We start from the raw sequence: 21,841 nt of genomic DNA, 5'->3' as shown, positions 1-21,841 counted from the left end.
GTAGAAGTTTCCAATGTGGCAAATTTGGAAGCAGATTATCGCACTGGGGGGGGCCGACCCCAAAAGATGGAGCGTTGCAGCTCTTGAGTTGCATATGAAATATAACAAATTGGTGGTGACCAATCATCCCAAAATGCAGGGTTGCAAAATACTGGAGCGGGAGGGGGAAGCCTTATTATTTGCAAGACATCTAGTCCATTAACTTTGGGTCTGAGTGGAGGTAGACCTGATATCGCCATGCAATCCCAGGCAGCCTATGCCATCTCCGCTTTTGCAAAAGCTGCTCTCCTTGCGTTCCCCGTGCATAACAAGACAAAACATGCACCCGCGCGCAGCATCGCGCCCATTTAAAAATGCCCGAGTGCCGCTGGGAGGAAAAAGGAGGTGTCTTTTAAAAGTGCGGCTGCGGTGGGGAGAAATGCTCTTGATTTTTAAGGTGGGCAGAGGGAGAGAGCTTGCTTCCCGCCCCCTTGCAAGAAGGATTTGGGGAAGAACAGGAACCAGAGCCTCTCTCTCTCTCCTTTCCTCCTCTCCGTCCCCCTCCGCCTCACTTGCAACGTGTTGCAGTTCCTCTTAGCGCACATCCAGCTTGCCAAACCGCGGAAAAAGTTTGAGAAGTCTTGGAGAAAGCTTCTCTCCCCCCGCCCCCCCATTTCCCTTCCGCCCACAACTGGCTGGGCAGCCTGTGGGGCTCGTGACGCAGCGTCTGAATTCTTAGAAGGCAGGGGAGGGGCGCTTTTTTCTTTTTTTCTTTTTTGGGAAGGGGGGCGCATTCCTTGTCTCTCTCCCATCTCCCTGTCTCTTTACCCTCCCATCACCTTCCCAACAGGAGGAGGGGAAGGAAAGGACCCTGAGTCAGCACGGAGAGAGAGAGAGACAGAGTGCGCAAAGACGCAAAAGAAGGAGAAGAGGGAGATCAGTCCCAGCCCCCCAGCTATGAAACTTCCCAGCCCCCCCTCTTCGCCACGGCCTCGCTTGCTGAGATGCGCCCTGGGCATCCTTCTGACCATTGAGCTCGGACTCTGCGCTCTTCTCCCAGGTAGGGCTGAGTTGGCCAAATGTGTTTGTTTTTCCTCCCTTCCAAACTTGCAGCGTCTTTTAAGAAGGGCGGGAGGTTGGGTGGTGGTGGTGAAAGGAGGTACTTGTAGATCTGCCTCTTAAAAAAAAAAGAAGAAGGGGGGGTCGGCTCCTCACAAAGTTAGCATGCACTTTTCTCCCCACCCCGATTTCCCTCCCCCCCCCCGTTTTGGGCAGTTGTTGGGGCATTTCGGGGGTGTACGCGAGCTTGCGTTTTGCAAAGAGGGGAGGAGAAACCTGAATGGAACCAGATGTGGTTTGGAATTGCGAAGGGAGGAGGAGATGGAAGTGGCTGTTTTTGAAAGAAACTGGGGGGGGGGGCGCACACTTGCTTCTCTTCAACCTCCCCATCAGCAAAAAAAAAAGAGAGAGGATTTTCTCTAGTTGCAAGATCTGATCCCTGCTGCATTTGAAATAAATGCTCTTGTCTCTGCGCTCCTGAGGTTTGGGAATTTTATTCTTTCACCCACCAGTTCTGCCTTGCAACCCTGCAGGCTTTTTGCATGTGTCCAGCCATAATAAAAACCCCAACACACCACCAGATTTTTCCAGAGGAATCAGTGTTTCCAAAAGCATTTTCCAAGCTGGTCTCCCAATTGTCCGTCCGAGGAGGATAGCGATTTGGCCAGCAACAACAGTGATAGAGACGAGAAACTAATGAGAGGCATTTGTTGGTCCCCAGAGCTTTGTCAAAGGCTCAGTGTATTTGCCTCGCAAGCACACTGGCCTTGCAAGTTGGCCAAATTTGCAAAACTTGCTCCAGTGTCTGGACCCGGTCAGTTGTGCCAGACAGTGACATTTAAAGAAATAAATAAAACCCCTGCTTTTTTGCTCCAGTTTCCATGCAGTCTGCAACCAAAGGATTAACAAAAACAAACAAACGTTGCAGCGTGATAAATTTCTAAAAGAGCCCCATTGTGGATTACAAAGCGAAAAAAAATGCAATTTAAAGTAAATCAGGAAGCCGCTCGGAAATGGGGGGAGCAGGAAGCTGTTGGGAAAAGGGTCAGGAAAGAAGCAGTGTGTGGTCGGTGGGTTGTCTCAGTTTTGGGTGGGAAGTTAGAGCAAAAGATGCAGTGATGGAGTGAGAGCAGCTTTTGTTGTTGTTTAGTCCTTTAGTCGTGTCCGACTCTTCGTGACCCCATGGACCAGAGCACGCCAGACACTCCTGTCTTCCACTGCCTCCCGCAGTTTGGTCAAACTCATGCTGGTAGCTTCGAGAACACTGTCCAACCATCTCGTACTCTGTCGTCCCCTTCTCCTTGTGCCCTCCATCTTTCCCAACATCAGGGTCTTTTCCAGGGAGTCTTCTCTTCTCATGAGGTGGCCAAAGTACTGGAACCTCAGCTTCAGGATCTGTCCTTCCAGTGAGCACTCAGGGCTGATTTCCTTAAGTATGGATAGGTTTGATCTTCTTGCAGTCCATGGGACTCTCCAGAGTCTCCTCCAGCACCATAATTCAAAAGCATCCATTCTTCGGCGATCAGCCTTCTTTATGGTCCAGCTCTCACTTCCATACATCACTACTGCTCCTCCAGTTGGATCATGTTTGGTCAAAACTCTCCACTATGATCTGTTCATCTTGGGTGCCCTGCTCGGCTTACTTCATAGCTTCTCTGGGTTATTCAAGCCCCTTCGCCACGGCAAGGCAGTGATCCATGAAGGGGTGAGCAGCTTATATATGGCTAATTGCATAGGCTGATTGGGGTAGGAGATTGCCCAAAACCATGTGCTCTTTTCTGTCTCCTCCCACCCAGCGGCTTGCGCACCTCTGCTGCCAGCCAGGTACCTGCTCAACACTCGCAGAAACTTGTATTCCTGCCTCACCCCCTGGAAAATGGGGAGCAGGAGGAATGGGCCACCCCACTCACACAGTACGCTGCTCCAACCAAATGCAGACCTCTGCTGCCTGTAGCTCCTTTTACAAGTAAAAACCAGCCGGGGTAGATGGGAATTCTAGTCGAAAACATCTGGAGGGGCAGCAGCTTGGAGGAGGCTGGTAAAACAAAGAATGCAAAGAGATGCAAGAATGTGCAGTGGTACCTCAGGTTACATACGCTTCAGGTTACAGACTCTGCTAACCCAGAAATAGTACCTCGGGTTAAGAACTTTGCTTCAGGATGAGAACAGAAATCGTGCTCCGGCGGTGCGGCGGCAGCAGGAGGCCCCATTAGCTAAAGTGGTGCTTCAGGTTAAGAACAGTTTCAGGTTAAGAACGGACCTCCGGAACAAATTAAGTACTTTTTTTAAAAATTTTTTTATTAATTATCATACATACCGCAGAACTTCACATCTTATACAATCTTTTTGGACTTCCATCAGCACCTCTGATGATCCACCATTCTTATCATTTCTTCTGCATTTCTTAAATTCATATTGCCTTTAATTATCATAACTAACAATCCCCCTCTTTATCCATTTTTGCAATAATTCAAATACTTCACCTCACAAAACTTCTTGCAAACCTAGAAACGTAATCTGGTCATCACAATTAACAGTACTTTTCAGATAGTCCGTAAATTTACACCAGTCTTCTGTGAATCTCTGGTCCCGCAGGTTTCGAACGGACCTCCGGAACGAATTAAGTACTTTACCTGAGGTACCACTGTAGTTTGTTCCCTAAGACGTTGGACTTGGATGTGGGAGACCTGTAGTCATAACTCACGCCACAAAACAGTGGCCATGAACAGTGTTCCTCTCTGTAAAATGGGAATAATAATAATGTCCTAGCTCTCTGGCATTGTGAGGACTTCCGTATTAAATGCTTAGAATGCTGTTGCTGCTTAGCAAGTGAAATAAGCAAAAATGAAATTAAGAGTCAAGAGGTGCAAAGAATGTGAAAGGATGTGTTTTGAAAACATTTGGTGCAGTTTCACTGAGGCTGCATGCATACCTACATTTAAAGCGCACTTAAAACACATGACTTCCCCCAAAGTAGCCTGGGAACTGCAGTTCTTTAAGGGTGCTGGGAATTACAGTTCTGTGACAGGTAGATGACAGTTCCCATAATTATTTTGGGGAAGTAATATGCTTTTAATGTATGGTGGGAACACAGCACTGTGTAAAAGGAAGACAGGTTCTAATGCCTCTCACTCTTGAGCTTTAAGATATATTAATGGACTCCTTTTTGAGCACTGGCATATTTCTAGTGTGTGTTTTTAAAAGCCGCATAACTATGTTGTACTGTGGGTGGCCTGTTGCTTTCGAAGTGCCGCTCTTAAAATGAGAAGTGAACTGTTGGCGTAACTCAGTCGTCCATCAGACAACTGGCACCTAACTTTTTCTCTAATTTAATTTGCTCAAAGATAGTTTCTCTCCGATTATTGAAAGCGTCACTTCTGCCTACATGTTGGATGGAGTGGAAGGGTTTAGAAGCAAAGCTGTGAGATCTCTTAAAAAAACCAACATGACAATTTTGAGTCCTTTTTATTATTCTTTGAAGCAAGAGAAGTAATGTGTGGGATGGGAGTCAAGAGCCTCTGCTAACCTCTAGGTTAGATTACTGCAATGTGTTATACCTGGGGCTGCCTCTGAATACTGTTCTGAAACTTCAGCGGGTGCAGAATTCAGCATCCAGGTTGCTCACCGGGGCAAGGCAGTTTGCGCATATAATGCCAACCCGACTGCACTGGCTGCCAGTTAGTTTCCAGGCCCAATTCAAGGTGCTGGTTTTGACCTGTGAAGCCCTAAATGGCTTAGGACTGCAATACCTCATGGACTTCCTCCGTTCATATGAACAGACTGGACCCAGTGATCGTCATCTGAGGCCTTTCTTCATACACCCTCTCCAAAAGAGGTCTGGGGGGGCAATACGAGAGCAGGGGCTTTTCAGTGGTAGCTCCCCATTTGTGGAGTGCTCTCCCCTGGGAAGATTGCCTGGCGCTTTTGTTACATAACTTTAGGCGCCAGGCAAAAACATTACTCTTCTCCCAGGCCTCTCACTAATTAAACAAACTATGGATTTTTAAACTGTGTATGGCGGGTCATTCTTTTCGTTTGCTATTATAGTATTTTTTGTGGGGGTTTTTTGTTGTAAACCGCCCTGTAATCTTCGGATGAAGGGCAGTAGAGTAATTTAATTAATTGATTAACAATAATAATAATAATAATACAGTGGTACCTCAGTTCTCGAACGTCTCCGTTGACGAACGTTTCGGAATCCGAACGTCGAAAACCCGGAAGTAAATGCTACCATTTTCGAACACGACCCAGAAGTCAAACTTTTCTGCTGCATGTTTTCCAATTTTCTCAATTGAATTTGCAGGCAGCCCTTTGCGCCTCGGTTTTCAAACGTTTCGGAACTCGAACGGTCTTCCGGAACTGATTGGGTTCGAGAACCAAGGTACCACTGTACTTGAGAAGAAAGGAATGAGCAGATCAAAGCCTTCTTTCTATAGCTCTCGCCACCAAAACCTTTGCCTAAAAGGAAAAAGTATCCTGGAAGTTGCTTGTGTTTTGTTCCAACCAGGGCCGGATTTAGGTTTGATGAGGCCCTAAGCTACTGAAGGTAATGGGGCCCTTTATATGTCCAGCTGTCCTTTGTCAACAACAAATTGTCACTGTTATTTGTGTTGAATATATGCTATATGGTGATTTATGGACCTAATAGGTATCTAAAGCTATTTGCACATAACAAATAGGAGCCCACAGAACACAAAACACTGTTGCTGTAAGTAGGTTTTATTTTATTTGTTTTTTATCTTATATTTTGGAAATGTACATCCAGTTTTTCTCCCTTTTAAATTTTTGGGGGTCCCCCCAAGAGAGTGGGGCCCTAAGCTATAGCTTGTTTAGCTTATACGTAAATCCAGCACTGGTTCCAACCCAAACCTATGAATGCCTGTCAGTGTTGCTGCTGTCGCTTGGGGCCATTCCTGGTTCACCGTTAACATGTCTATAGGATGCTGTAGCTTAGGGGTCGGCAACGTGCGGCCCATGGGCTGGATGCGGCTCACAAAGACCGTTTTACCGGCCCACAAGCCGCCACCGAACTGCCTGCTTCGTGAGGCCCCTGCGGGCTGTGCTAAACCAGCATTTTGATCAGTGTATTACCATGTTATGCTAAGGTGGTGGGAAAGAACTGTATGCCAGGATACCACCCGGAATTTCATCACCTGAAATTGCAATGCAAAATTCCCGCAGTTTCCTGGGATTCAGCTGGATTTCCTGGAAGTGGCTTTTGCGTTTTGTGAAAGAACACAAAAATTGTCAGAAGGAAACTGAAATAAAGTGCTTTGTTAATGCAGTCTTCTCTCCTAAATGTGAAGCAAAAACACAAAAAGCAAACAACACCCATCACCGCTGTTTAAAATAGGGAAACCAGAACGATATTCCAGTCCAATAGTTGTGAACATTATTTTTCCAGAATTTGGAAGTTATCGCAGGACTGCAGGCAACACAACAGAAGACTTTCTGGTTAGTCACTTCTCTGGTTCTGTATGCGGCATGTGAGCTCAGAAGAAGGCAGGCCAGTAGGGAACAGACCCGAATACAGTGGTACCTCGGGTTACATACGCTTCAGGTTACAGACTCCGCTAACCCAGAAATCGTGCTTCAGGTTAAGAACTTTGCTTCAGGATGAGAACAGAAATCAGGCTCCGGTGGCACGGCGGCAGTGGGAGGCCCCATTAGCTAAAGTGGTGCTTCAGGTTAAGAACAGTTTCAGGTTGAGAACGGACCTCCGGAACGAATTAATTACTTAACCTGAGGTACCACTGTATCAGTGATGTGGAAAGGCTTTTTGTGAAACATCTTGTAGTTAGCCGAACCAGCTATCAGTATCAACATGCAGGGGAACCTGGTCTGTCTGCCACATTTGGGTGCTGTAGGTCATAACCAACTCATACATTTAAATCAGGGGTCAGCAAACTATTTCAGCAGGGGGCCAGTCCACTGTCCCTCAGACCTTGTGAGGGGCTGGACTATATTTTTTGGGGGGGAATGAACGAATTCCTATGCCCCACAAATAACCCAGAGGTTCATTTTAAATAAAAGCACACATTCTACTCATGTAAAAACACGCTGATTCCCGGACTGTCCGCGGGCCAGATTGAGAAGGCGATTGGGTCAGATCCGGCCCCCTGGCCTTAGTTTGCCTACCCATGATTTAAAGCACTGTTATGCCACGTCAAGTGTCATGGCTTCACCCAAAGAATTCTGGGAAAGGGAAGTTTGTTAAGGGTGCTGAAAGTTGTTGAGAGAAATGACATTCCCCATGATTCATTGGGGGGAAGGCATGGGGTGTAAATGTATGGGGTGGACTTCAGCTTTTCCTCCATAGGAGTTCGAGGATTCTCGACCCTTTATTGCTCTGCACTGCACCGTCGCAGCTTCTCTCTGTGTATGGCCCTGTTGAATTTGCTCCAGTTTGTCCTCCATTTTTTCCCTGGCTTTCCCTTAGTACAACCGCAGACCTGTTAAAAACTAGATTCGTGCACACTGACGGGCTTCCAGTTTGATTCAGAATTTAACTTTAGTAGTTTGGTGGGGGGGGGGACGCAGGTGGCGCTGTGGGTTAAACCACAGAGCCTAGGACTTGCTGATCAGAATGTCGGCGGTTCGAATCCCTGCGACGGGGTGAGCTCCCGTTGCTCGGTCCCTGCTCCTTCCAACCTGGCAGTTCGAAAGCACGTCACAGTGCAAGTAGATAAATAGGTACCACTCAGGTAAACGGCGTTTCTGTGCGCTGCTCTGGTTCGCCAGAAGCGGCTTAGTCATGCTGGCCACATGACCCGGAAGCTGTACGCCGGTTCCCTCAGCCAGTAAAGCGAGATGAGCGCCACAACCCCAGAGTCAGCCACAACTGGATCTAATGATCAGGGGTCCCTTTACCTTTACCTTTTAGTTTGGTAGAAGCAAAAGTGTCTCACACTTGCATCTGTGTTTATGCGACCTGAGTCTTCTGCCTTCAACTGCAGCATGGATTTGCCTTGGTAGGGTGGATGGAAGGTCCCCATGGAGGCAGTTTAACTCGACTGACCTTCTGGAGCAATCTGAGGTATGCTTTGTATAGGAAACCTTTTCTCTCTGGAAATCCAGATTGGCCACCAACAGTGGCCAGGTGTGTGGGCAGCGTTTTAAAGCACCATTTAACACCTCTGAGTGTTGTTTTTAAAAACGGTGTTGTTATTATCATTTGTGTAAAAGCTCTGAAACAGCTTGCAACAGAAGCTCTGGAGCAATGATTTAACCCCCCCCCCCCTTTTAGGCTGTTTTTGCAATATAAACACACAAACACATAACCCACAGAGGTGCTTTATATAGTATGCAGCTTTTATTGATCTAAAGGCAGCATTGCCCTTTTGGGATTTCAGGGAAAAGTGGTCTAATTAACTATTAAAAATACTACTTTTTCTCTTTAAAACTTTGTATATTAATACGTGCCGGAAAGTGCGGTGTACCAGAGATCCATCTTTTACAGATCCCATGCCATTTTTAAGCTGTTGTCCTATTTCACCTATATACAAATGGTATTGTTGAGTTTGTGTCATCACTAACTTATCACGTCTCCAAGTTGGCCACAAAAAAAGATTTCTGTTTTATTGGATGCAGATGATCCTACAAGTCTAGTCCAGAAAAAAAATGGGTGTGAGGGTATTTTCTGAATATTGCTAAAAAGAAGGTGTTTTCTAAATGATACACACACCTTCCCCAAATGGTATTTAGATGAGCAGCTTATTGAACAAGTAACAGTTTTTAACTATTTGGGAATAGATTTTCAACCTTCTGAGAAGATCAACAAGAATATTGGCATAGAAAAAGCTATTCAAATTCTGCTGCTTTTTTTTTTTTTAAAAAACCAAACAAAAGGCCATAACTTTATTTCTGCAGTACTTGGCTAAACCTTGAGCTCAGTTACTTTATGGGATTCCGATGCTAATTTAAACCCTCTGGATGTTGTGCAGTGTAAATTCCTTCGACACGTTTCCTCTGTACCAGGTTGGGTCTCAAATGTCACTTTGCGACGTTTGAGCTTCCATTCTCACACAGGCCTGGATGAGGCCATTGGCTCTGTCTGAATGGCTTGGTTCGTTTCGTTCCACTCGATTCACTTGGAAGCAAGCTGGATGAAAGCCATCGATTTAAGGTTATGCCGCTTTTGGCTTTTCAACCACATCAGTTATTAAGTTTAGGTCCGAGCAGAGCATTAGAACGTATTGAGGCGACGCCTGTTTGATACTGGACCACAAAATAATGTTCCTGCAATGAGAAAATTGAGTCCCTGGTATGACTGCTTTGCAGATAGCCCTCTTGATAACAGTAGCATCTCATCTACGTGGGACTGCCCTTGAGACTGACCCAGAAACTCCAGCGGGTGCAGAATGCCGCGGCGAGACTCCTTACGGGGTCCTCACTGTGGGATCACATTCACCCGGTGCTATACCAGCTGCACTGGCTCCCGGTGGAATACAGGATCAGGTTTAAGGTGCTGGTTTTAACCTTTAAAGCCCTATACGGCCTAGGACCCTCGTACTTACGGGACCGCCTCTCCTGGTATGTCCCACAGAGGAATTTACGGCCTTCAAACAAAAACATCTTGAAGGTCCCAGGCCACAGAGAGGTTAGGCTGGCCTCAACTAGAGCCAGGGCCTTTTCGGCTGTGGCTCCAATCTGATGGAACGCTCTGTCACAAGAGACTAGGGCCTTGCGGGACTTGACATCTTTCCGCAGGGCCTGCAAGACAGAGCTGTTCCACCAGGCCTTTGGTCAGGGCACAGCCTGACTCCCTCCTTTGGCAATCTTCACAGAACTCTAGCCCAATGGTTGCCATCAATTTGATTTGAATTAATTTTATAATGAAATGATTTTAGAATGTTGTATTATTTTATTGTTGTTAGCCGCCCTGAGCCCGGCTTCGGCTGGGGAGGGCGGGATATTAATAATAATAATAATAATAATAATAATAATAATAATTATTATTATTATTATTATTATTATTATTATTATTATTATTATCTGCAGGATCTAACATATCCAAAAGTCAGAAGAGCCTTCTTGAGTGCACAACTGGACGTGCTTCCTTCAGCAGCAGTACTTGAGGGTTGTTTTAAAACAGGCATAGGCAAACTCGGCCCTCCAGATGTTTTCGGACTACAACTCCCATCATCCCTGACCACTGGTCCTGTTAGCTAGGGATGATGGGAGTTGCAGTCCCAAAACATCTGGAGGGCCGAGTTTGCCTGCGTCTGTTTTAAGAGAATCCTTTCACAATGTTGGATATAGAGTTTCCCACTTCCTCCAGGTCTCGCCACCCAAAAATTAAAAAATGCTATATTTTCTAACCTCGAAAGCAACTTCCTGGCTTGGGGTTAGGTCCACAGGCTCTCTTCCTCCTAGGAAAGGAGCATCGCCTGAGAGGAGTCCTTTGCCACAGATGGAAGGCGTCATTTTGCATTGATTCCCTTCACAGAACTACAATTCCCAGAGTTCCCTGGTGCGTGGATGCAGCCATAATGTGGAAAGTTGGTCGGGGTCAGTGCCCATTTACCAAATACAGTGGACGCTTGGGTTGCGAATGTGATCCGTGCGGGATGCATGTTCGCAACCCGCGCCTGTTCCGGTACTTCTGGGTTTTGGCGGTCCGCAGCCTGAAAAAAACGCAACCTGAAGCGGTTGTAACCCAAGGTATGACTGTAGGCAGATTAGGCACCGGCCTGTGGGCCCCATGCCTTTTAGGGGGTGTTATGTACTGAAGTTCTCACCCTGGGCCAGCAGGGGGATACTGTAGATAGTTATGCAAATGAAGGACCGAAAGTGACGTTCAGTGATTGGATAGTTTGTATGCAAATGAAGGACCGAAAGTGACGTTCAGTGATTGGATAGTTTTAGAAAGTTGCTACAGTTACGTTGTTCTGGAGCTCTATATAAGCAGGCTGACTGAGCTCTTCAGTTCAGTTCTGTTCCAGCTCACAAATAAAGAGCTGCTTTGGAAGAATCGCTGTGTCGTCTGATATCTTCACCCACAACTTAACAGGGGGTGCTGGGACAACGGATCAAAATCATAATTGATTTTAAAATACCGATATTGAAAGAAAGTGTCAATCAAGCTTTCTGCTCTCCCAAAATTTGTGAGGGGATCCCCCGAGATTTTGACTGCCTAGGGGCCTTCGCAGGGTTTAATCCGGCACCGGTTGGGATTCTGCTAGCCGTTTACGACAGAAGAGTAACGATCGGGTTGTGCCAGGAGTCAGCAGTCTGGAAGCATCCTTAGCAATGCTGAAATTCACCTTTCAGGGTGTGTTTTTTTAAAAAAGAAAAGGCTAAGAACATGTTTAGACAGCATATTATGGCTCAGCGTCATACAGCCACATCCGAAGGGCAGGAAATGTAATGGAGGAAAAGATATTCCTATCTCCATTTTTTTCGGCACTTCAACTCCCTGCGTGAGACTTGCTAGATCACAAAGGCAGGGCTAGGAGGTCCCGTATTAAGAGAGTATTTTGTGCCTTTGCTCTTCCCTCCTCAGGTAACTCGCCTTTGTGTTTCCCCCTCCTGTAAAAGGTTCTGAAACCTCCAGCAGCTGTAATTTTCTAAGTTCTCCTGCAAGTGGTAATTTTCTACTTTTAGCCCTTTGTCTGTTTTTAGAGTCAGCCGATCTCTCCCTTTCGGTCATAGGCACAGATTCTTTTTCTGGTCTGGACAGTTGAGTATGACCTTATGGTTTCTAAACTCATCTATCCAGGAGCATGGCAAAGCCATAACAGAACCTGTTATGTCTTGTCTTTTGTTTTTGGGGCTGCGGACACCACTGCCTCCTTTTGTACCTGCACGGAAAGGGACCTTGAGAGTGAATGATTAAATATCTATATATCTATATGGCATACCCTCCAAGGTTTCCCCAATGAAAATAGGGATGCCCTGTTCAACAACAACAGCAGCAATAAACAACAATAACAGTACGCCTTCCATCTGACTGGGTTGCCCCAGTCCCCCTTGGTAGCTTCCAGCCTATATAAAAACATAATAAAACATTGAACATTAAAAAAAGCTTCCCTATAAGGTTCTCTAGTTACTTATCTCTTTTTTTTTTTAAGAAATATTTATTAAGATTTTACAAAAAACAGATATACAATAACACATAATAAAAAAGCAAGAAAAAAATAAAAGTAAACAGACACCAAAAAAAGTACAAAAAATTAAAAACAATTCTTTTTCATAATTTAAAACTCATTTGCTTGTTTCTTTGACTTCCTCACACCTCCCCTTCTTGTATTCCCGTTTAAATACCGGTAATCAAATCAGCAAATCCTTGCCCTCTTTCATTTATCTTATCTCTATAACTTAACATTTTATAACTTAGTATTTTCATCCATTATCAATTCATTTTTGCATATTCTTATTAACTTTGTTACTAATACCACTTATTTCCAATCCAACACCATTTTAGTTATTTTTTTTACCTTTTTATGCCCTTCTTCCATATTCTTAAAGCATTACAGCTGGAAACCACTTAATTTCTATCCAACATCATTCTAACATTCATTAATTTTGCAATATTTCTGTAGATAGTCTTTAAATTTCTTCCAATCTTCTTCCACCGCCTCTTCTCCCTGGTCCCGGATTCTGCCAGTCATTTCTGCCAATCCCATATAGTCCATCATCTTCATCTGCCATTCTTCCAAAGTGGGTAAATCTTGTGTCTTCCAATACTTTGCAATAAGTATTCTTGCTGCTGTTGTAGCGTACTCTAGTTACTTATCTCCTTGGCTCAGTGGGTCACATAACTCCATACCTTCCAGGGTGGATAAAAATCAGTGATTTAAAACACACACACACAAAAGATTTTTAAAATTTAAATCGGATTTTTTAAAATTTAAATCGGATTTTTTTATTTAAATCGGATTTTTAAAATGAAATGCTTTTGGAGGAAAAATCTTTCTAAAGATAGTTTTCTATTTAAGTTACATTATAGTCCAAAGGCTATTCATCAGGAAATAAAGATTTGTTTTAGGCTTCTCATGTGTGCTAAAACTCAGTCTAAGTTTTTTTTATATTAAAAAAATCGTTTAACCAATTCAGTTAACAAACATGGATACATATGCTATAATGCTATTGTTTTAGTTAAATAAATTGTTTAAATTGTTATTAAGGAAATGATTATTATTCTCCTTCCAATAAAGTACAGCAGAAAAGTTGTCCAAATATAAACAATAATTTCATAATTACCTGTCTTTGTCTTTCTAATAGTATAACCAAATCAGTGAATTTTTGATATAACTGTAAAAACAACTCTGAAAATTTATCATTCCAAAAATGAAACCTCCTTCTGGTTGTAAATATTAAGATTATACCCGCAAGAATGAGTCTTTCTGTAAAAAAGTGATTTAAATCAAGTCTTACTGACAAGTGATTTAAATCAAGTCTTAAAAAGGTAAAGGTAAAGGACCCTTGACAGTTAAGTCCAGTTGCAGACGACTCTGGGGTTGTGGCGCTCATCTCGCTTTACAGATTGAGGGAGCTGGCGTTTGTCCGCAGAAAGTTTTTCCAGGTCATGTGGCCAGCATGACTAAGCCACTTCTGGTGAATCAGAGCAGCGCACGGAAATGCCGTTTACCTTCCCACCGGAGCGGTACCTATTTATCTACTTGCACTTTTTGGTGTGCTTTTGAATTGCTAGGTTGGCAGGAGCTGGGACAGAGCAATGGGTGCTCACCCCATCGTGGGGATTCGAACCACCGACCTTCCTTCTGATCAGCAAGCCTTTGAGGCTCAGTGGTTTAGACCACAGCGACTAGTAATTTAAATCGTGATTTAAATAGATTTGATTTAAATCAATTCCACCCTGATACCCTCCAACATTTCTCTGAGGAAAATAGGGATGTCCTAAGGAAAAGCGGGACATTCCGGGATCAAATCATAAACTGCTTCTGTAAATTTGGGGCTGTCCATGGGAAATAGGGACGCATGGAGGGTTTTATATGGTTGTATTTTGTGGTATGGCTTCCGTCAGCAGGACATGGAAGCAATCGATTTCTGGCGATTCCCCTGCGAAGGGTTCCCCAACCCTTTGGAGCAGAATTATGGAAGGGAGGGAGCTATGGGAGGAAAACCAGCTCCCCTCACATTCTGCTGACGGAAGTGTTATGGTCATCTGAACAGCACATTGTATGCAATCTAGAAGCAACATCTCATCAGCTGAAAACCTTGCCCTTAAGTCAGAAACATGGCAAAAGCCCGATTCCAGCTATGGCCTGGGTCTTGAGAGGAACTTTGCTAAAGAGATTGGCTTGGTGCGAGAAGGTAATTGCAGGTTTTAATAACCGTTTGGGGTTTTAAGCAAAGCAGCAAGTAAAATGCGGTTCTGCAAGAATGCATGTTTTCATATTCAGAGGTGGTTGTATACAGTACTATTCTGGTTGGCTGCCCCTGCCATCTGGGAAACTATCTCGTACTTGATTCCTGCAGAGCTGTTTGCTACCAATTTGGGGCTATTGAAAGCAGATCCCACCAGATCTGGGCACTATTCCACATTACGCCTGCTCTAACTCAGGTTTTCATTTCATTTCATGCATTTGTTTATTAAATGTGTATACCAACCTTACTCCAAAAATCACAGGGGAACATAAAATTACAAAATAACGCAAAATACAGTACAGTGGTACCTCTGGATGCGAACGTGATCCATTCCGGAGCCCCGTTCGCATCCTGAGTAGAATGTAACACTTGACTGGTGCCTAAAGGTACGTTATGAAGGCCCCAGGTGAGCCTCTCTGGGGAGAGCATGCTGGAAACGGGGAGCCACTGCAGAAAAGGCCCCTTCTCATGTTGTCACCCTCTGGACCTCTCATGGAGGGGCACACAAAGAAGGGCCTCGGATGATTATCATTGCAGGGTCTGGGTCGGTTCTTATAGGGAGATGCGGCCCATGAGATATTGCAGTCCTGAGCCTTTTAAAGCTTGTAGGTCAAAACCAGCACTTTGATTTGGGCTCATAAACTTAATTGTGGGCCAGTGCAGTCAGGCCAGGATCAGTTGAATAGGTTCAAACTGTCTTGCCTTGGTGAGCAACCTGGCTTCTGAATTAATGGGTTGACCCGTGTTGTTGTGAGGGTGGTCTGGGCTGTGACAGGGAGTTGCTAACTACATGGAGGGGTTTTTTATACAGTGGTACCTCAGGCTAAGAACTTAATTCGTTCTCGAGGTCTGTTCTTAACCTGAAACTGTTCTTAACCTGAAGCACCACTTTAGCTAATGGGGCCTCCTGCTGCTGCCGCGCCGCCGGAGCACGATTTCTGTTCTCATCTTGAAACAAAGTTCTTAACCTGAGGTAATATTTCTGGGTTAGCGGAGTCTGTAACCTGAAGTGTATGTAACCTGAAGTGTATGTAACCTGAAGCGTATGTAACCTGAGGTACCACTGTATATAAAAAGTATACAGTGGATGCTCTGGTTGCAAACATGATCCGTATAGGATGCACATTCGCAACCTGCAGTGTTTGGAACCCGCAGTGGCACATCTGCGCATGTGCAGGTTGCAATTCAGTGCTTCTGCGCATGCGCAAAGCGTGATTTAGCGCTTCTGCACATTCGCGACCGCCAAAACCCGGAAATAACCTGTTCCGGTACTTCTGGGTTTCGTCGGGTCCGTAATTCAAAAAAAACGCAACTTGAAACGTCTGTAACCTGAGGTATGACTGTATTTTGTTTTAATTTTCACAGACTCTGGGATATTCCTCATCTATAGCAGTGGTCTGCAAGGCTGCTTGGAGACTAAGGACACTTTAGTGAAAATTTCCAAGAGTTGCAACACCAGCCTCCCAGCTCAGAAGTGGAAATGGGTTTCCCGGAACCGGCTTTTCAACGTTGGGACCATGCAGTGCTTGGGGGTCTCCTGGAAGTCTTCAAACTCCAGCGCAACTGCCCAGGCGCTAGGCACCTATGAGTGCGACCGGGAATCTGTCAACATGCGGTGGAACTGCCGGAGCCTGGGTGACCAGCTTTCCCAATATTTGAGCTCCAGGTTGGGGAACTGGTCACTAACGCCATCGGAGAGGGGCGATCAGGCACGAGGAGGCCAGTGGAAGATCTATGGCCACGATGAAGATTTGTGCTCCAGGCCGTATTCGGGTAAAGCCTCTAGTAGAGCTTTGAAACTTTTCTTTCTCATTCTTTGCTGTTGCTGGTAGCACAGTGGTACCTTGGTAGTCGAACGGATTGACTCCAAAACAAATCGGCTCCTGAATGCTGCAAACCCAGAAGTGAGTGTTCTGGTTTGCGAATGTTTTTCGGAAGCCAAACGTCCAACACGGCTTCCAATTGAGTGCAGGAAGCTCCTGCAGCCAATCGGAGGCCGCGCCTTGGTTTTCGAACGTTTCCTGAAGTCAAACGGACTCCTGGAACGGATTTAATTCGAGAACCAAGGTACCACTGTATGTGTTTCACGGGTTTGCTGTGCGAATTCAGAAGGCCGGTCTCTCAACTGCACCAGTGCTGGGTCTAGCAAAGCAGAAGTGGTTCCTTCTACGTTCCGCACTGAGTTGTAGGAGTTTTCAGACCTTAGGATTGCTCTGCAAATCATAGTTGAGTGGAGCGTCAGAAACTGTAAAATTTCCAACTGTTTGTAAAAGCCAAGGCAAACGGGAAAATGGTGCTGTGTTTCTGAAAGATGGGTCCTTGATTCTTTGCCTCTCATCTGCGATGCTCACTGCGTTCCCACCATATTTTAACTGTCTCTCTTGAGTTTCATTTTGCCAAAGCCTGGGCCGTCGCCAAAGCCACCGACCACCATTCAGTCTAAATAACGCTTAAGTTTAAACATCAGCCTCAGTTTGCATTGGAAACAGCTGCATAGTGAAATTGTGGTTTAAATTGCTTTAGTTTGAATCCAGGTTAAGTTGGTTGCCTTCTGGCTGTTTCCACACTGGGCCCCTGCTGTGAAATAGCTGTGCTTTTACTGACTTTCAACGAGGAATCTGCATCCCCTTAAGAAAGCATCCCCCGCTTTATCTTTCCGTAAACCCCTTTGGGGCTTTTTTTTTTGCCCCCCACAATCAAGCGGTGTACACATTTTATGAAATAAAATAAACGTGTTTGCAGTTCAGATTTTTATTTTTATTCATAGCTCAAAAATTCTGAGTTTTATAGCTCAATAGAACAGTTGTACATTTTCTCCAGGTTTAGATGATCCATCTCATTACAATTTTGGCTGTTTTGGGACTACAACTCCCATCATCCCCAGCTAACAGGACCAGTGGTCAGGGATGATGGGAATTGTAGTCCCCAAAACAGCTGGCGGGCCAAGTTTGGCCATGCCTGGGTTAGATCATATGGCCTTTGGAGATTGCTCAGCTGTTTTGTCGATTGCATTCTAACCATTTCCTTCTCTAGGATCTAGCTCTCCTCCTAGGAATCAGCTGTGTCACAGTAACCCTTCCATTTACCTAAATAATACTACCTTTAAATCTGGTTTCCCCCACTGCCAAAAAAAGAGACTGCAGTTGAAGGCAACTGTGATTGGTAGTGACGCAGGGGGAGAGAGTTTGTAATCCTTTATCCTCACACAGTAGGGACACGGGTGGCGCTGTGGGTTAAGCCACGGAGCCTAGGATTTGCCGATCAGAAGGTCGGCGGTTTGAATCCCCGCGACGGGGTGAGCTCCCGTTGCTCGGTCCCTGCTCCTGTCAACCTAGCAGTTCAAAAGCACGCCAGTGCAAGTAGATAAATAGGTACCACTCCGGCGGGAAGGTAAACGGCGTTTCCGTGCGCTGCTCTGGTTCGCCAGAAGCGGCTTAGTCATGCTGGCCACATGACCCGGAAGCTGTACACCGGCTCCCTCGGCCAATAAAGCGAGATGAGCGCAGCAACCCCAGAGTCGGTCACAACTGGACCTAATGGTCAGGGGTCCCTTTACCTTTTTTATCCTCACACAGTGGTCACAGAGCAGATTCTCTCTCTTTTAACTTACAAGGCTAGGGAAACAGAGATTGCCCATTTGGCTACAGGGTATTAGAGTGGCTATTCCACTTCCAGCTTAAAGCAGAACAGCGATTCCGTGCTTCTAAATTGTCCCCGTCTGGGAGCACCCTTCGATTTCCAGCGAGGAAAGTTAGCCATGACTAACGAAGGTTCCACTAAAATGAGCGCAGGATTAAAGTTCAACTAATTTAGCCTGGATGGAACCCTCTTTCACCAAACCTATGTGTGTTCTAAATTGCAGCATAAAACTGCTCTGTGATGTGGAACTGAATGGTGCTGCGAAAGGTTGCATTTTTGTCCCTCAAGGCTGCAAAGATAGGCGGATGTACATAGGCAGGTACATGATAGAATCTAAGGAGCCAGATGGAGGACCAAATTTCCAGAGGACCAGGAGGAGTCCGGTGTTCCAGTGCTCTTTAACCTTTCTTCAAAATAAGTGCACGACAAAAATGCCATTTTTGTTTAATTTGAGTAATTTATTTACTTCACGGAACTGAGCTGTACTTTGGCAGAAAATTTGGGCTACGTTGATGCGGACTTTTTTGGGAGGAAAAAAAATACCTGAATACATATACATGTATTGCAAGGTGACCAAATGAACAAAAAACTCAGAACTTGGACCAGAGAGCAGTTTACGAATATGAATGGAGTCGTAGCCCAAAATTCATAAGTCAAGTCAGTGTGTCTTTCTGAAAGGACAAATGAGCTCATGGAGGGCAGATCCTCACCACCTCTGTGTTGTTGATATATTAGGAGAGGAAGGGGGGAATCGCATTTCAAAGAAGTTCTTGTTTTGCTTTGCCTCTTCCCAGTCCGCTTTTGATGTGCTAACTTTTCAGACAATGCCAATCCCCAAAACCTTGCGAACCGATTCTGGATTGAATAGTGGGGAAGACCTTTTTAAAGTGTCTCCTATTTTTGCCGCAGTAAATAGACTAAACCTTTTGCTTTGGGAATTGAGGCCAACGCATGTACGTTTCCAAACCCTGTGAGAGATCAGTTTCCCTGCTGAATATTTAGGGGCTTAGATGCAAATGGTCTTATTTGATGTCTTTGCCTTCTGCTAGTTTGATGACCTTGAAGCTTTTTCAGCCAGCTGTTCTTCAGTCCGCATCCTGCCCTTAACAAACAAGCCCTGTGTTCTGAACAACTCGCTTGATGCAGGATTTTTATGTTTGTTTTGGTAGCGCAGCAGTGCGCGCATACTCTCGGTGCATGTGGAAAAAATTTCATCATGTGCTCAGTGGAGCAGCCCGCCAGCCCAAATATGTGCTGGATTAATTTGAAGTCAGGCAGGGTATGCTGTGAGGGCACAGCTAGCCGGAGGAGTTGTGGAATGGTGTGTTGAATCTTAACTTAGGGCTACAAGAACGTACAGGTGAAACTCGGAAAATTAGAATATTGTGGAAAAGTTCATTTATTTCGGTAATTCAACTTAAAAGGTGAAACTAATATATGAGATAGACTCATGACATGCAAAGCGAGATACGTCAAGCCTTTATTTGTTATAATTGTGATGATCATGGCGTACAGCTGATGAAAACCCCAAATTGACAATCTCAGAAAATTAGAATTTTAAACGAAATCAGCAAAACAAGGATTGCGAATAGACCAGTATTGGACCTCTGAGAAGTAGAAGCATGCACATGTACTCAGTACTTGGTTTGGGCCCCTTTTGCATCAATTACTGCCTCAATGCGGCGTGGCATGGATGCGATCAGCCTGTGGCACTGCTGAGATGTTATAGAAGACCAGGATGCTTCAATAGCAGCCTTCAGCTCTTCTGCATTGCTCGGTCTCATGTCTCTCATCTTTCTCTTGGCAATGCCCCATAGATTCTCTATGGGGTTCAGGTCAGGCGAGTTTGCTTGCCAATCAAGCACAGTAATCCCATGGGCATTGAACCAGGTTTTGGTACTTTGGGCAGTGTGGGCAGGTGCCAAAGTCCTGCTGGAAAATGAAGTCAGCGTCCCCATAAAGCTCGCCTGCGGAAGGAAGCATGAAGTGCTCCAAAATCTCCTGGTAGACGGCTGCGTTGACCCTGGACTTAATGAAGCACAGTGGACCAACACCAGCTGATGACATGGCCCCCCAAATCAACCCAGACTATGGAAACTTCACACTGGACTTCAAGCATCTGGCATTGTGTGCCTCCCCATTCTTCCTCCAGACTCTGGGTCCTTGGTTTCCAAATGAGATGCAAAAGCTGCTCTTATCAGAAAAGAGATTTGCCAAGAGACAGATGAGAGACATGAGACCCAGCAATGCAGAAGAGCTTCTCCATGATATTCTAATTTTCTGAGTTTCACCTGTAGGTTGCCAAGGCCTTTGGGGGTTAAATGATAAGCAGTCTCTCTCTCTCTCCATATCAAAGAAGGACTCTCCATATGAGCTCTTTCTCCCTCTGTGTTTCATCTCTCTCTCTTATGTTCCTCCAGAAATTTACACCATTCAAGGCAACTCTCACGGGAAGCCCTGTACCATTCCCTTCAAGTACGACAACCAGTGGTTCTATGACTGCACCAGCATGGGGCGTGGAGATGGTCACCTCTGGTGTGCCACCACACAGGATTACGGCAAAGATGAAAGATGGGGGTTCTGCCCTATTAAGAGTAAGCTGCTTCTGGGGGGTGGGAAATCACGGGCAGTGATGGGCATGTAGCAGCCGAACCACAGGAGTGAAGGATGGTTGTGCCAACTGTTCAACCGAAAAACAGTCCTCCTTTCTTAAGGCACCATGGGAGATTTCCTTCTGCCTTCTAAGCCTCCAGGGGTTTGGTTTCCAAAACTACCCTTCTGTAAGTGTCCCATTTACACACACACACACACACACACACACACCCTGAGCGGTTGCACTGTTTTCTGTGATTCAGTCTTCCCCCTCAAGAGTTGGAGTATTGATGAATATTCCATGCTGGTGTCTAGGGACAAGGGACTAAAACAAGTAGCGTTCGCCGTAAATAGATAAGATAGGCATGCAAGTGCTGCAGAAGCTGTAGTACTGTATAGAACAGGCGTCCTCAACCTTGGCCCTCCAGATGTTTTTGGCCTACAACTCCCATGATCCCTAGCTAGCAGGACCAGGAGGGCACCCCGTGTGTGTGTGTGTGTGTGTGTCTCTCCTTTCCACCTCCCATTCCGTTGTAGTCAGCAAATGGGACAACTCCCCTTTGATACTACCTGCAGATGGCTGCCCATAGTGTGTCTGTTGACCGGTATGGATAATGGTCACGTTGACTTGCAGTAGTAAATGCCCTTCTTTCTTTTTTGCCTGTCCTCTTAGGCGATGACTGCGATACATTTTGGGACAGGGACCAGCTCACCAACAGCTGCTACCAGTTCAACTTCCAGTCCACCCTGTCTTGGCAGGAGGCTGGGAAGAGCTGTGAGCAGCAAGGGGCCAGCCTGCTGAGCATCACTGAGGTCCACGAACAGACCTACATCAATGGTGAGCGATGGGCACAGGGAACTGAAGGAGTCCCTGCTGCCAAAAGTGTACAGGATGCCCTGACTGCCTTTCTCCTTGTGTACATGCACACCAGCAAAAGGCCGTTCCAGTCATGTTTGTTCTCCTGGTCTACTTCAGTGAGTGGGAACGCGGTTTGGGAAGGGGCTATACTGAGGAGTGACTCTGGAAAAGTGGGCCAATCACTATATAAGATATAATAATAATAATAATAAAATTTATTTATATCCCGCCCTCCCCAGCCGAAGCCGGGTTCAGAGCGGCTAATATCAAATGTATAACACATTAACATGAAATCAGACAATCAATTAAAATAATAATAATAATAATAATAATAATAATAATAATAATAATAATAATAATATCTTTATTGTCATTGCCCCC

General features: G+C 45.3%; 1 protein-coding gene across 1 annotated transcript in view; it reads left to right on the top strand.

The window, feature by feature from the left end:
• The first annotated feature begins 271 nt into the window (after window positions 1-271).
• Window positions 272-21,841, top strand: part of MRC2 (mannose receptor C-type 2) — an 86,131-nt gene continuing 64,561 nt past the window's right edge. The window contains exons 1-4 of the mRNA XM_083582419.1: window positions 272-1,039; window positions 15,736-16,143; window positions 20,430-20,603; window positions 21,275-21,439. Coding sequence (XP_083438545.1) covers window positions 937-1,039; window positions 15,736-16,143; window positions 20,430-20,603; window positions 21,275-21,439 — 850 coding nt within the window. The 5' untranslated portion in view covers window positions 272-936. The remainder of the gene's footprint in view (window positions 1,040-15,735; window positions 16,144-20,429; window positions 20,604-21,274; window positions 21,440-21,841) is intronic.

The sequence above is a fragment of the Podarcis filfolensis genome, assembly GCF_964270895.1.
Source record: "Podarcis filfolensis genome assembly, chromosome: 13".
Classification (NCBI taxonomy): domain Eukaryota; kingdom Metazoa; phylum Chordata; class Lepidosauria; order Squamata; family Lacertidae; genus Podarcis; species Podarcis filfolensis.
This window is presented reverse-complemented; position numbering and strand designations above follow the sequence as displayed.